At 35.9% G+C, this 11,950-nt stretch overlaps 1 protein-coding gene across 3 annotated transcripts; it reads right to left on the reverse strand.

Moving 5' to 3' along the window:
- Positions 1-1,335: 1,335 nt before the first annotated feature.
- tmbim1a (transmembrane BAX inhibitor motif containing 1a) lies at positions 1,336-8,624 on the reverse strand. Of its 3 annotated transcripts, none has more exons than XM_026259200.1 (12): positions 8,544-8,624; positions 5,119-5,348; positions 4,266-4,336; positions 4,050-4,114; positions 3,870-3,923; positions 3,725-3,775; positions 3,447-3,486; positions 3,269-3,306; positions 2,697-2,784; positions 2,517-2,612; positions 2,382-2,435; positions 1,336-2,254 (listed from the first exon to the last, which is right to left on the reverse strand). In XM_026259200.1, exons 2-12 carry the CDS (start codon positions 5,333-5,335, stop codon positions 2,105-2,107), a joined length of 924 nt encoding a protein of 307 aa, XP_026114985.1. In that variant the 5' UTR covers positions 5,336-5,348; positions 8,544-8,624; the 3' UTR covers positions 1,336-2,104. The 3 variants fall into 3 exon arrangements, with proteins under 3 accessions (XP_026114985.1, XP_026114983.1, XP_026114974.1); XM_026259198.1 differs by lacking the exon at positions 8,544-8,624 and adding an exon at positions 7,967-8,344 and having other exon boundaries at positions 2,517-2,608; positions 2,693-2,784; XM_026259189.1 differs by lacking the exon at positions 8,544-8,624 and adding an exon at positions 7,967-8,343.
- Positions 8,625-11,950: the final 3,326 nt, after the last annotated feature.

Here is an 11,950-nt window from a genome sequence, read left to right on the forward strand (position 1 = left end):
AATGACTAAATAAAGACAATCACGTGTCGCCACCTACTGGCATTAATAAGAAGCTCTAACAATGTAGACATGGGATGAAACTGGGTTTGAAGGCCATAATAAAATATAAATGGTTTTGGATTAAAGCATCTGCCAAATGTAATAATACGGATTATCCGTATTTATATCTACAGTGATAAGTGCCAGCCTGCGTTGCAGATGATAAACTGCCCCCATTACCTACAATCCATCCATCCCTAACCCATAATTAACCGCTGACATCATCTGAGCCCACTTGATTCTTAACACTAACCTGCATTACTACACATACCTACTAACCTGAGTAGACACTTCCTCTGCATACAGACAACTCTACTTTCTTAATAGCACTGCGTTCCATTTTATTTCATAAATATTCACAAAACACTCTGTATGTGATTTAGTAGGTCGGTATGGAAAGGATGCAGAAAATAAATGTAGGCTGAATGTGATTAAACACTGTTTAACATCTTTTAAATTTTTGTTCAGGTTTGTATAAGTTGTCAAATAGGACATTATGGATTGGATCTCGCTATGAGCAAAGCGTTGCTCGTCCCAGACTGCAGGACAATGTTTTGCACAGCAGAGCTCTACACTGCGGACATTACGCTTTACAAAGCATCACCAAGACAGAGTCTCCAAAGGTTACGAACACCCAGAAAGCACCAGAACCTGAAAACAAGACAAGCCAACAAAAGATAGACGAAGAGGAGGAGGAGGAGGAAGAAGAAGATAACAGGCCTGAGTACATCCCCAAAAGAAAGGCCAAAAATCCTCTGATGAAAGTTGGATATGCATGGTAAGTACTGCCAGAATAAACCAGTAGTAAAAACTATTTCAGGCCACTGACACCGAGATGTTTTCCTCTAGGATGATCGGCCTGCCTGCTGGAATCATTGGCTTTATTCTGGCGAAGAGACAAGTGGACAAGAACCGACTCAAGCAGCTGAAAATCAGACAGAGAATGAAGAAAGCCAACGAGGGAGATTACGAGAGAGACCGATATAAATCAGCCACCAGGATGCAGTGACAGCTGTACTTTGAGAAAATGACTCTATTGTGTTAGATAATGGCCTCATTGTGCACAAAATTGCATTGGGCTGCCATGGAAACAGTGAGCGGAGCAGGATATAACAAAGACATCGTAGAAAGCAAACATTTATTATAGTGGAACTCATGGATGAGGAGTTGATGAAGACCTCGACTGAAGGATTTCAGTGCTGCCTGTTTGAAATGTTTTATATTTTGATGCAGTCATCACCATGCTTGTTCATTTGCATACAGAACACCATTATAAGCAACCACTAGTAAAATCAATTAAATAATACTTGTGTTCCTTTTATTATGATCATCCTCACAATAACAATGATTACACATCCAACTTCAGCCACACTGTTGTTCACGTGGCATGAGAACATTATAACAGAAAAGACAGTTTTATTTTGTCTATACAATTGAAATATAACAATCCTTTAATATGTAGTTACCACTTTTAATTCTTGGGTGTATCTTTGGTGGCAAACACAGGAAAAGCACCATTGTACATCACATGATCTGTGACCTTTGGTTAAGTGTATCAAATTCATTAAGTAAAGGCATTTATTTCCCAAAATTAAAGCAAAATATATTTGATGTAGACTTTTATACTGTATATAAAAATGCCAGTGATAAATATTCTAAACTCATAAAATAAAATACAGTTAGATTGCATGTACAAAGCAGAAAGGCTATACCCTCAACCAAAATGTACCACACAAACACACACATAATACCTACAGTAAATACAGCAAATCTAAGTCTAAATTTGCCTAATACAGATCCACTTCTAAAAGACAGCTTCCATTTCCATGACAAAGTAACGGCTATATAATATCACTCATCGTTTATTGTAACATAAGCATATGGTAAGTAAACAATGCAAATGATATTCATCCCTTACCAGTTGTTTCATAAGTATAAAGATAGATATGTTTTTGTTCTGTATTATTTGAGTACATGTTGGTTAGGTCTGGACTGAGAAGACACTGCACAGTGCATAAACATTAAAAGACAAGACAGAAAAGTTCCATCGGCCAGCTTAAAGCTTCTATCTCTCCGCAAATCCAATAATTTGCAGGAGGAAGATGAAGATCTGGACAATGTCAACATAAAGGGAGAGAGCCGCAAACACATACTCCTCTGCCCCGATGGAGAGCTTCCTGTTCCCGATGAGCAGCTGGGTGTGATAGGCCAGAAACTAAATCATTTAAAAACACACAAATGCAAAGAAGTGAATTTAGGATTGGATTCTCCCACACAAAGCGGAAGTATTCCACAAAAAAAATTAAAAAAAGAATTCAATGAGATGCAGTGAACAGACATACCAGAGTGAAAGCAATGGCCCCTATTGCTGCATAGAGCATGTGAAGCCATGGGATCTGAAACAAAGAGTGAAGAAGTCAGGTAAATGATCAAATGACTATTTCTGGACAAAATACAAGATGCAAAGTCATACTTACGTATTTGAATGACAGCACAATAGCTGTGATGATGCCAGTCACAAACACGACGATTCCGAGGACGCAGAAAAAACCGGAACATTTAGTGAAATCTACCTATAAAAGAACAGAAAAGCATGGTTACATACGCTGAAACATTAAAGTCATGCTTATGGTGTACAAATTATGTGTGTAGCCCACCTTAGTCTGGAAGCAAAACACAGTCACCGCGACAGACACAAGAACAGTGATGCCCAGGGCCAGGAAAACTGCCTTAGTGCTGTAATAGCTACAAACAAAAAATTGCATTAGAATATTCAGAATTATTATTATTAGCAAAATAAACTACCATTCGAAAACATGGGGTCTAGAAGATTGACGAAGAAGTCTATATGCTCGCCAAGGTTGCATTTACTTGATACATACATTGATAAATGAAAGTTGACAAACAGCATTTATTTGAAATAGAAATTTTCGCTGTCATTTTTGTTCCTGGTACATGCTGAATTAATGGATTACATTTTTTGAAGAAAAAAAACAAAAACAAAAGTGTATACATCGACATCTTAATACATCTAGTACAAAGAAGAATTAAATGGCGTGGGAACAAAACCACTCTATCATTGCAAACTAAATGGACAAAGGAGTTGTCAAAAGCTAAACAGAGGGTTTACAGGACATCCATTAAAACACTGCGTCAACAGTCCTGAGACTGTCCCCCACCCACTGTATCTAACCACTGAGACACACATGTAGTGCGTGACATGTCTCACCTTGCTATATTTCCTGTCATGAACGATAGGGCCAGTGTCTAAAATAAGAAAAAACAGGCACGGTTTATTTAAAGACTTTAGTGTCCTTGATACTTAGTCTACAGCATCACATGTAAAAACAACATTGCCCATTAAAGGTCTGGCCTCATTCCCTCTTAATTCCTTCAGAATGACTCACAAAAATGGCCAACAGGATCAGGTTCCATGGGAAACGCCTCCTGAAATGTAACAAAGGACAGAGCTAAATTCACCGGATCACATTACATCTTATGTTTGCAGTGGCTCTTTTTATTTCTTCGATTAAATTATTTTTTTTGTTTATAATGTCTGGTATGATGTTTGTGCCCTCATTCTTACTGCGTCACATTACGAAACTACGAGAATTACAAAATATCGCCATCTGTTCTGTTTATTATCAGGTTGACAAAAAAAAAAAAAATGGGGCAAACATCTCACCTGGGTCCCTGACAGCAAACCAATACCATGTGAGTGACAAAATAGACAGCACTGAAAAAAAAAAACATTTTAACAGTCATTCACATTGTTCTATTTTTCTACATTTGTATTTAAGGTTATAAATATGAAGTCGTTTCATTCTTACTATGAAACCCAGTAAATGGCTGGATTCTTCCTCACAAACACTCCTACAGGTTCCCTGTGTGAATAAAAACAAATTAGAGTTTAACAACAAAGTCCACCGGAACCAGCAGAGATAACATTTGTCCTTTATTTAGTGTGAATGTAAAGCACAGAAAGTAACCACACAAACTAAAAGACTCACACAAATGTGAAAATAGCCACGATGGTAGCTGTGACCAGAAGCTGCGCAGCGAGGATCAGATAAACCTGCAAGACACAAAGAACATTTTTCCAAACCTATCCGTTTAGGACCATATTCAAAAATCCATTAATCTGAAATAGCAACTGAGTAACATTACCATAAAACACTTTTACTTTTTAGCAAGATTATGCAGATTACAAAAGAACGGTTCCTTACTTTTCGTATAAAAGTGTGACGGACACTAATATCGTCAAATCCTCCTGTTGTAGTAAATCCTTCATTATCACCTGTAACAATCATATTTTCTGTGAAAACTGCATCTCCTGCAGAATGCAGAGCATGAATGGCCTCATTCACATCAGTCTGTGTAAATAAACCATCATATAACTGGGAAAGTCTTCAACATTGAGCACTTTGATGTACACGAATCATTAAATTACAAAAATACATCATATAAATATGAGCATATAGTGGGATATAGAAAGATATAGAGGGAATTTTCATGACTTAGAGTTAAAATTAAATAAGTGGAAGCTTGAAAGCAAATTTTTCAAAAAGTTCACAAAGCCTAAAGTGCTCATAGTTGAAGAAATCCCCAACTATGTAAGGGATAAATAAATTAGCATTTAAATGGTTTTTATTACACTACAAGAAAGAGATCATGGAATGATATAGGAGACATGAAACTACCACAGATATATCCGGAGGTAATCAGTTGCCAGGAACAACAGTAAATTCAATAAGTGTTGTTAGAATTAGAATGATGCGACCAACCAATCAGAATCAAGTATTCCAGAGAGAGATCTAATGAATCACTACATCACTGGCTTATCAACACTAATCAGGTTAGAGCTAGGCTATAGGGACTGCATTAAGAAAAATGCTGACTTCAGTCATGATCTGCTAAAATTCAATTTCCAGAACAATGGACTGTTTAAGCGATGAACCAGATCTTAAACCTAAAGCTGATCTGGAGGCTATTCAAAACTGTTCTCAAATTTTTCAGGACCATGAACACTGTGACAGCAAAATTAAAAAGTTGAAGGTTTACCAGAAATAACAGTCTTACCTAAACCAGGAGGGATGACGGGGATGACAGGCATACTTGGCGGGGGGTATCCCGCAGGTTGGCCTCGGTATGGATCATTGGGCTGTGGGTAAGGCGGCTGTCCCCCGTACGCGTTGAAGCCATATGGGGGGGCCGAAGCAGGGTAACCTCCTCCAGGCTGAGGGTTAGAGATCAGCCGCGAATCATCGTAACCCGGAGGAAAATCGGACCTTGACATGCTGCTTTAATGCCTGGTGGGTAGATTAGATACCATAGTGACCATGTGTTACTAAAGTGCAGAAAATACCCAAGATAAAATCAGACTTGCTCCAAAACAATGTATTTACTTTCTTTATTCTTTCTTTAGGAGCATGTCAATGTTCAAATGCTATCAAGAAGATTTGTTTGATTGATCTGCGTTTTCTAAATCATCTCCCATTCAGCCATAAAATATATTCGAATAACCCAACAAACCAAGAACTGTTTCAAATGTAAAAAACTTTCTCAAGCTAAACACGATCTGTCAATTATTGAACACAACCTATAACTGAGCTTAAGATGATCTTTCCCTTTTGTATTAAACTTGTTTATAACCAGGAAAACATTCATCATCCAACTCCGAAAAAATTTCACGGGCAGGAAAGAGCTTCCTGTTTCTGGATACATGCATACTCTCTCAGTTTCAATACTAACAAAAGTAGTTCACTATGCGGTCACTAATGGTTCTAGATTGAAGTGACTGATGTTGTCTCTCACTTTTAGATGAAATCCCTGAAGAAATCCATTTATATTTTAAAACACTTTTAACTGTAACTTGAAATCGTATTTATAGAATGAATATTTAAAATCGTTTGAATTTTGAATCTCTCTTAGAGCATGAAATTATGCACAAGGAGAGGCATTTTAAGGTAAAAGTAGAACAAATTATCTTTTGAATCATTAAATTGATGAAAACTGAACAAGGTAAGGATTTAAATAATAATATAAGAGTATTATAATAACTTACAATTATTACTCATTAACTGTTCAACAATTGTGTGTACATTTTAGCGAAGTTATCAACGTAATTTCGGTAGGATTACACCCATCTAATCTAATCAATTTAGTTAATGGATAAAAAAAAAGCAAGCGCTGACCAGTTTCATTTTTGAAAACAATTCAGACGGAAATGTCAAATTATCTTAAGGACAACATTTCTGCAAGAGCACTAAACTTAGAATATCCTTCCTGCCTCTTCCCATCAAGATATACTGTATGATGCAAACAACAGATAAGTGGACATAAATTCACTCTGCGTCTGCACATCTACACTTTGAAAGGATTCTTTTCATTTTAATCTCTACAGTAACGTTGATGAAAGATTTGAACGTACAATATTTTGGATCAGTGAGTACAGCTTCTGAAAAGCTCTGATGAAATACCAAAGCTTCAAATATTATGTTGCCATTTTCACTCTCACAGTACTGATCACAGCAAAAAAAAATTAAAAAAAGCACTAACCACACTTTAAAAAGTCTTCCTGGAAATAACCATCAAGGCACAGCCCATGAAAGGCCTTACAGTGAGTGGTCTGAATACACCTAGTTTTTCCTCAACGACTAAGTTTTCCTACGCTCAGGTTATGGGGTGATATTTTGAAATTTGTATGATACTTTTTTTCTTCGCATATGTTAAGACATTATTTGTGTTAAGACGTTACTTCCTGTTATCTAACAGAGCAGCTCTCGCAGGACCAAACAGTGAGGTCAACATGCACAGATGACTCACACCTTCTAAGGAAACTCTTATGCAACCCAATTCAATATTGTCATTTTATGAAAGTATCCTGAGAAAAGGCGTTTCTGCATTTCATGTTCAGGGAGGAGTGACTGTCAAATTAACTTTGAGCAACTAAACTGAGTCATAAATGAACCAACATTTTCCAGGATGTGTGACAGAACTCCGTGAACAATATAAAACCAGGTTTAATGTCACTTTTTACTTTCAGCCCATGTACATGTAAGTACTTTCTCATGTATACACCTCGATGGTATACAGGCTGCTTGTAATGTTTACAAAAACAAGGAGGGCGCTGCTGGGTAATTTAAGCCAGACTGGGAAAGAATGTCTCCTTTCTTGTATCAGTTCAACACTGCCAGCATGACTCAAGCAAGCCTGCAACACACGGTTACATCATGTGCTCTACTAAGCAATCTTTTATATTTCAAGTGGAAACTAAATAAAACATTAATTTCCTTACTTTTCTACCCTAGTACTTGAGATTGGTTAAAACGTTATGCAATCAGTCATATTCAAATAACTGTTGTGCAGAGATAGTAACTATTAACTTTTTTGGTTTTCCCTGATAGGGTTGATCAGGAACAGTTAATGGGTTTTTAATATTACACATGTATTGAATAGAAAACATGGTTAATGCGATTGATCTGTGAATCAGGTTGTGTTTCAGTCTACTTCAACAGCGGATCCGGGCATCACAGTTACGTTCAATGTGTGTTATGATGTTTAGATCTCAGAGGATTTGAAACAAAGCCACAAACTGCATTATATTCTATCACTAAAAGGGTATTTTAGAAAAGTGTGATCTTACTCCCTTGAAATATAGACTAAAAGCAAGTTATATACTTATAAATACAGGCTAATTGTCAAAACTCTTTTCTAAAGCTGTTGAACATGTTTTGGCCTCATTTCCCCTCGCAAATATTTACCACGGTTACCCTAGTTTCCGCCAAAATAAGAAGTGCTAATTATTTTACTCTCATGTTAAAGCATAAATTAATCAATCGATGTACTATTCGACAGTTGTAATTTTTTTTTTACCTCATGCTTTAGAAGAGCACGTGAGGGTAGAATAAAACAGTAACAATCTTACCACGCGTTGTCTGAAATCCAGAAAACTTCACCCAATAGGTGTTGTAGCTTAAAGAAAGAAACACCTGCTAATATTATCCTTCAAACTGAGCCTTTTTAAATAAAAACGGGTGAGGTTGTTCACTAATCCACCTTCTTCAGTGTGAGTTCAACTAGTGTACAGCCAGCAGCAGTCAGTCGATGACGTTCAGTGTAATAATGTGCTCATGATGCTTACAAGCCAGCAGGTGGAGTCAGCCTGTTACTACAACATAACTCAAAACAAATAAACCACAAGATAGCCGTTATACCAGTAGATATGCTTTGCTCAAAGTTAAGTTAAAACGACATATAATGAACTACTGTCTGTCTGCTATCTTTATGTAGGCTAACGCTTCACCAAAAAAAAAAAAAACCTAAGAAGTCTGTCGAGGCGTGGTGGTGAACTAGAGTCTAGACACACCCAGGTTGCATATTTGTATTCTTAGAACAAGCTGTGATGTGTGCGTGTGTGTGTCTGTGTGCTCCAGTCGTTCGGTCGTTTTGTTTTCTTACACCAGGTAGTGCTAAATTGCATTCAATATCAAAAGATTATTTACCAAATGCAGCCTACAGCAGTGGTTCCCAACACTGGTTCTGGAGGAGGCACCCCAAAATCAAACACACCTGATTTAGGTCATCAGCACATTAGTATAGACGTCAAGATCTGAAATGGGTGTGACAGAGAAAGGAGATTTGCAAAATGTGCCGAAAACTACATCAATTAAAAAAAATACTTAGAATAAAAATCATAGTAAACTTTCATATTATGATCCAATTTATTTTATGACTTAATTGTTTTTTAATAGTTATTAAATATTCTAACATGAATTAAAATCATAACATAAAAAACGTGATGCTTCAGAGAAATGTTTTATCATTTAATAACAAATATATTATTTTTTCTTTGAGATGTTTGTTTTACCTCTATAAGTACTCTTTTCAGTTATCTTTGATCAAAGGTAAATCTTAATGTGATGGCCCTCTTTGTTTCCCTATATTTGTGGGTTCTTCCTTGAGTTTGCCTCCCTATATTTCTAATTGGTAAATGGGGGTAATTGGTCTTTTTCTTTAAAGGGATTAAACTGTAAATAAGTGTCTTTATAGAAATATCACAATACCTGTACATTATCAACACAAAGCAAATAAAATTATATATTATTTTAAATGGACAGAAATCTATAACCCCAAAGTTTGAAGGTTCTGTGATTTGTTAATTCACTTTTAACATTTATTTAATTGACAAAAGTACAAAGAAAATATTACACAGACCAACTTAAATATGTTTTGTAAATATAAACAAATTTTGATTTTGATGGCTGCAACACACTTCAAAAAATGTTGGGACAGGCTAAATAAAAGTGAAGGGGTTATAGAATGTCCATATTTACCTGTTTTGAAAAAGTCTATAAGCAGGATAAAATTGTTAATAGGTGAGGGAATCAGGTTTTGGCTTTTAGTCAAAGACTATTCAAAGACTAAAAAACTTTTAGCGACAGATGCAAAACATTTGTCACTGTATGGGGGTTTGTCAGAGCAAATGGCATGGGTGTCTGGCATATGTGAGGGTACCATTGACATGGAGGCATTATATTGGCATTGTACAGAGACATATACTGCCATCAAGATGACGTCTTTCATGAGAAGTCCATGGTTATTAGATCAAGACAACTCCAGGTCTCATTCTACATGTGCAACAACAGCACGGTTTCATAGACACATAGTGAATGTGCTAGATCAGTCTAGTCTCTATATTGAACATGTATGGCCCATGATAAGAAGGACAATCAGGCAATGATGACCACAGACTGATGAGCAGCTGAAGTCTTGTATACAGAGAGATTGGGCAAAAATATTGCTTGCAAAACTTTAACAATTAGTTTCCTCTAATTACAAACAATTAAATTTTGTAATTAAAAGGAAAGTTGATGTGACGCAGTCTTAAAGTGTCTCTGTCCCAGTTTGCTTATATTTACGGTTACAGTTTATTTGGTCAGTTAAAACACTGAAAATCTTTTCTTTCACTGTTGTTAATCAAATAAAGATTAAATAGAATTAAGATTGTATTAAAATATTTAGGTTTTATTGCATTTTACAAAATGTTATTGAATGTTTTATTGATTTGGGGTTGTAATCCTGTCTAGATGTTATATAATAATCAGATGCAGATACATAATCAGATGCAGTCAAAAAAGGTGAAGGCTGATTTTAAAAAGATTACAATTTAATATTTGTTATCTGGCAGTTTATAATAAAACTTATAATAAAGTTTATCTGGCATTTATGACATTTATTAGTAGGTTACATTACGTTGTGTATGAATTCAGGTTCACTTGTGTCATAGCAGCTTGCTTCCACCATGAAATGAAAAATAAAGGTCATTTGCAGCTTTTATCTTACAATTCATTTGGATTTTTTTCTCAGAATTGCGAGACTGTGCAATGTGAGTTAAAATGTGTATAATTGTGAGATAAAAGTTGTTATTTTTTATTTTTTTATTTATCAATTAATTCTTTCTTTATTTAGTGGCAGAAACGAGCTTCCATAGGAAACAGCCCACAAGGTGGCAGTATTGTATTGTATTATAGAAAGAGATCCATGATGATATTCTGCTGTGTTCAATGAGCGCTAATGTATTATTTTAGGCAGCGGCTATTTAATAAGATTAAGCAATAAATGCTATTTACACTAAGTGCAAATAGCAATGGATTCTGTTTATTCTAAGTGCAAACAGTATTTTTAAACGATAAGCTATTTACAGATTTTCTGCTATTTATACAACTTTTCAAATAGTGGCAATTATCTGCACCTCAGTATTGTAGTTCATATATAGTATGCAATAATAACGTGTTTAGTGTGAATTATAATTTTAATTCAACTTTTTAAATGGATGGGGGAAGTCGTGGCCTAGCAGTTAGAAAGTTTGACTCCTAACCCTAGGGTTGTGGGTTCGAATCCTGGGCCGGCAATAACATGACTTAGGTGCCCTTGAGCAAGGCATTGAACCCCCAACTGCTCCCTGGGCGCCACAGCATAAATGGCTGCTCCGGGTGTGTGTTCACTTCTCTCTCTCTCTCTCTGTGTGTGTGTGTGTGTGTGTGTGTGTGTGTGTGTGTGTGTGTGTGTGTGTGTGTGTGTGTGTGTGTGTGTGTGTGTGTGTGTGTGTGTGCGTGCGCGCGCGCACTTTGGATGGGTTAAATGCAGAGCACGTATTCTGAGTATGGGCCACCACTTGGCTGAATGTCACTTCACTTTCACCTTATCAGGACAAAAGGCATTACTTTATTATAATACTTTATTTAATGATATCCTTCGTTTTTATTGAAATTAAATGCTTTCTGATACAATATATGACATTTGAAAAGAGAGAAAAAAATTTCGGCAAAATGTTACATCAAAAAGCACACACTTTAACCACTTGTAAATAGGTTCTGTATAAAATGTTGCAATGGCTGACATGAGGCTTACACGTGTGTTCGTTTGTGAATGCTAACAAAATTTAATCCACAGCACACACGTCTCAACATTATGATATAAAACAGGACAAAAGCCTATTTAAATCCTCTCTGTATAGCCTACCACTTGTACACATGCTCCAGCAAAAATTTTATTTCCATACTTTTAAATTACTACTGTATAAAATAACCCAAAGATGCAGGAACTTTATTATACAAATCTTAGACAAAATTGCGGATGACATCGGTTTCCAAGCTAGGATTGGTTAAATAAAATGTTTAAGGTGGGGCTCAACAAAGGTGTATTTGCATGCACATTGTAGATATTTATAAATGTATTTTGACTAGTCAAATTGTTAATTCCAGTTATATACTTTGCAATTATGCCTTGTAACAAAGCTAAATGCAGATATCTCCAAATATAGTATTTTCCTAGTCAAAAATCTGATAGGGATATCCATAATTTTATTGCAGATATCATAATTTAACTAGTCATACATTTATTGCATAGG

Source organism: Carassius auratus, chromosome 6 (assembly GCF_003368295.1).
Source record: "Carassius auratus strain Wakin chromosome 6, ASM336829v1, whole genome shotgun sequence".
Taxonomy (NCBI): Eukaryota; Metazoa; Chordata; class Actinopteri; order Cypriniformes; family Cyprinidae; genus Carassius; species Carassius auratus.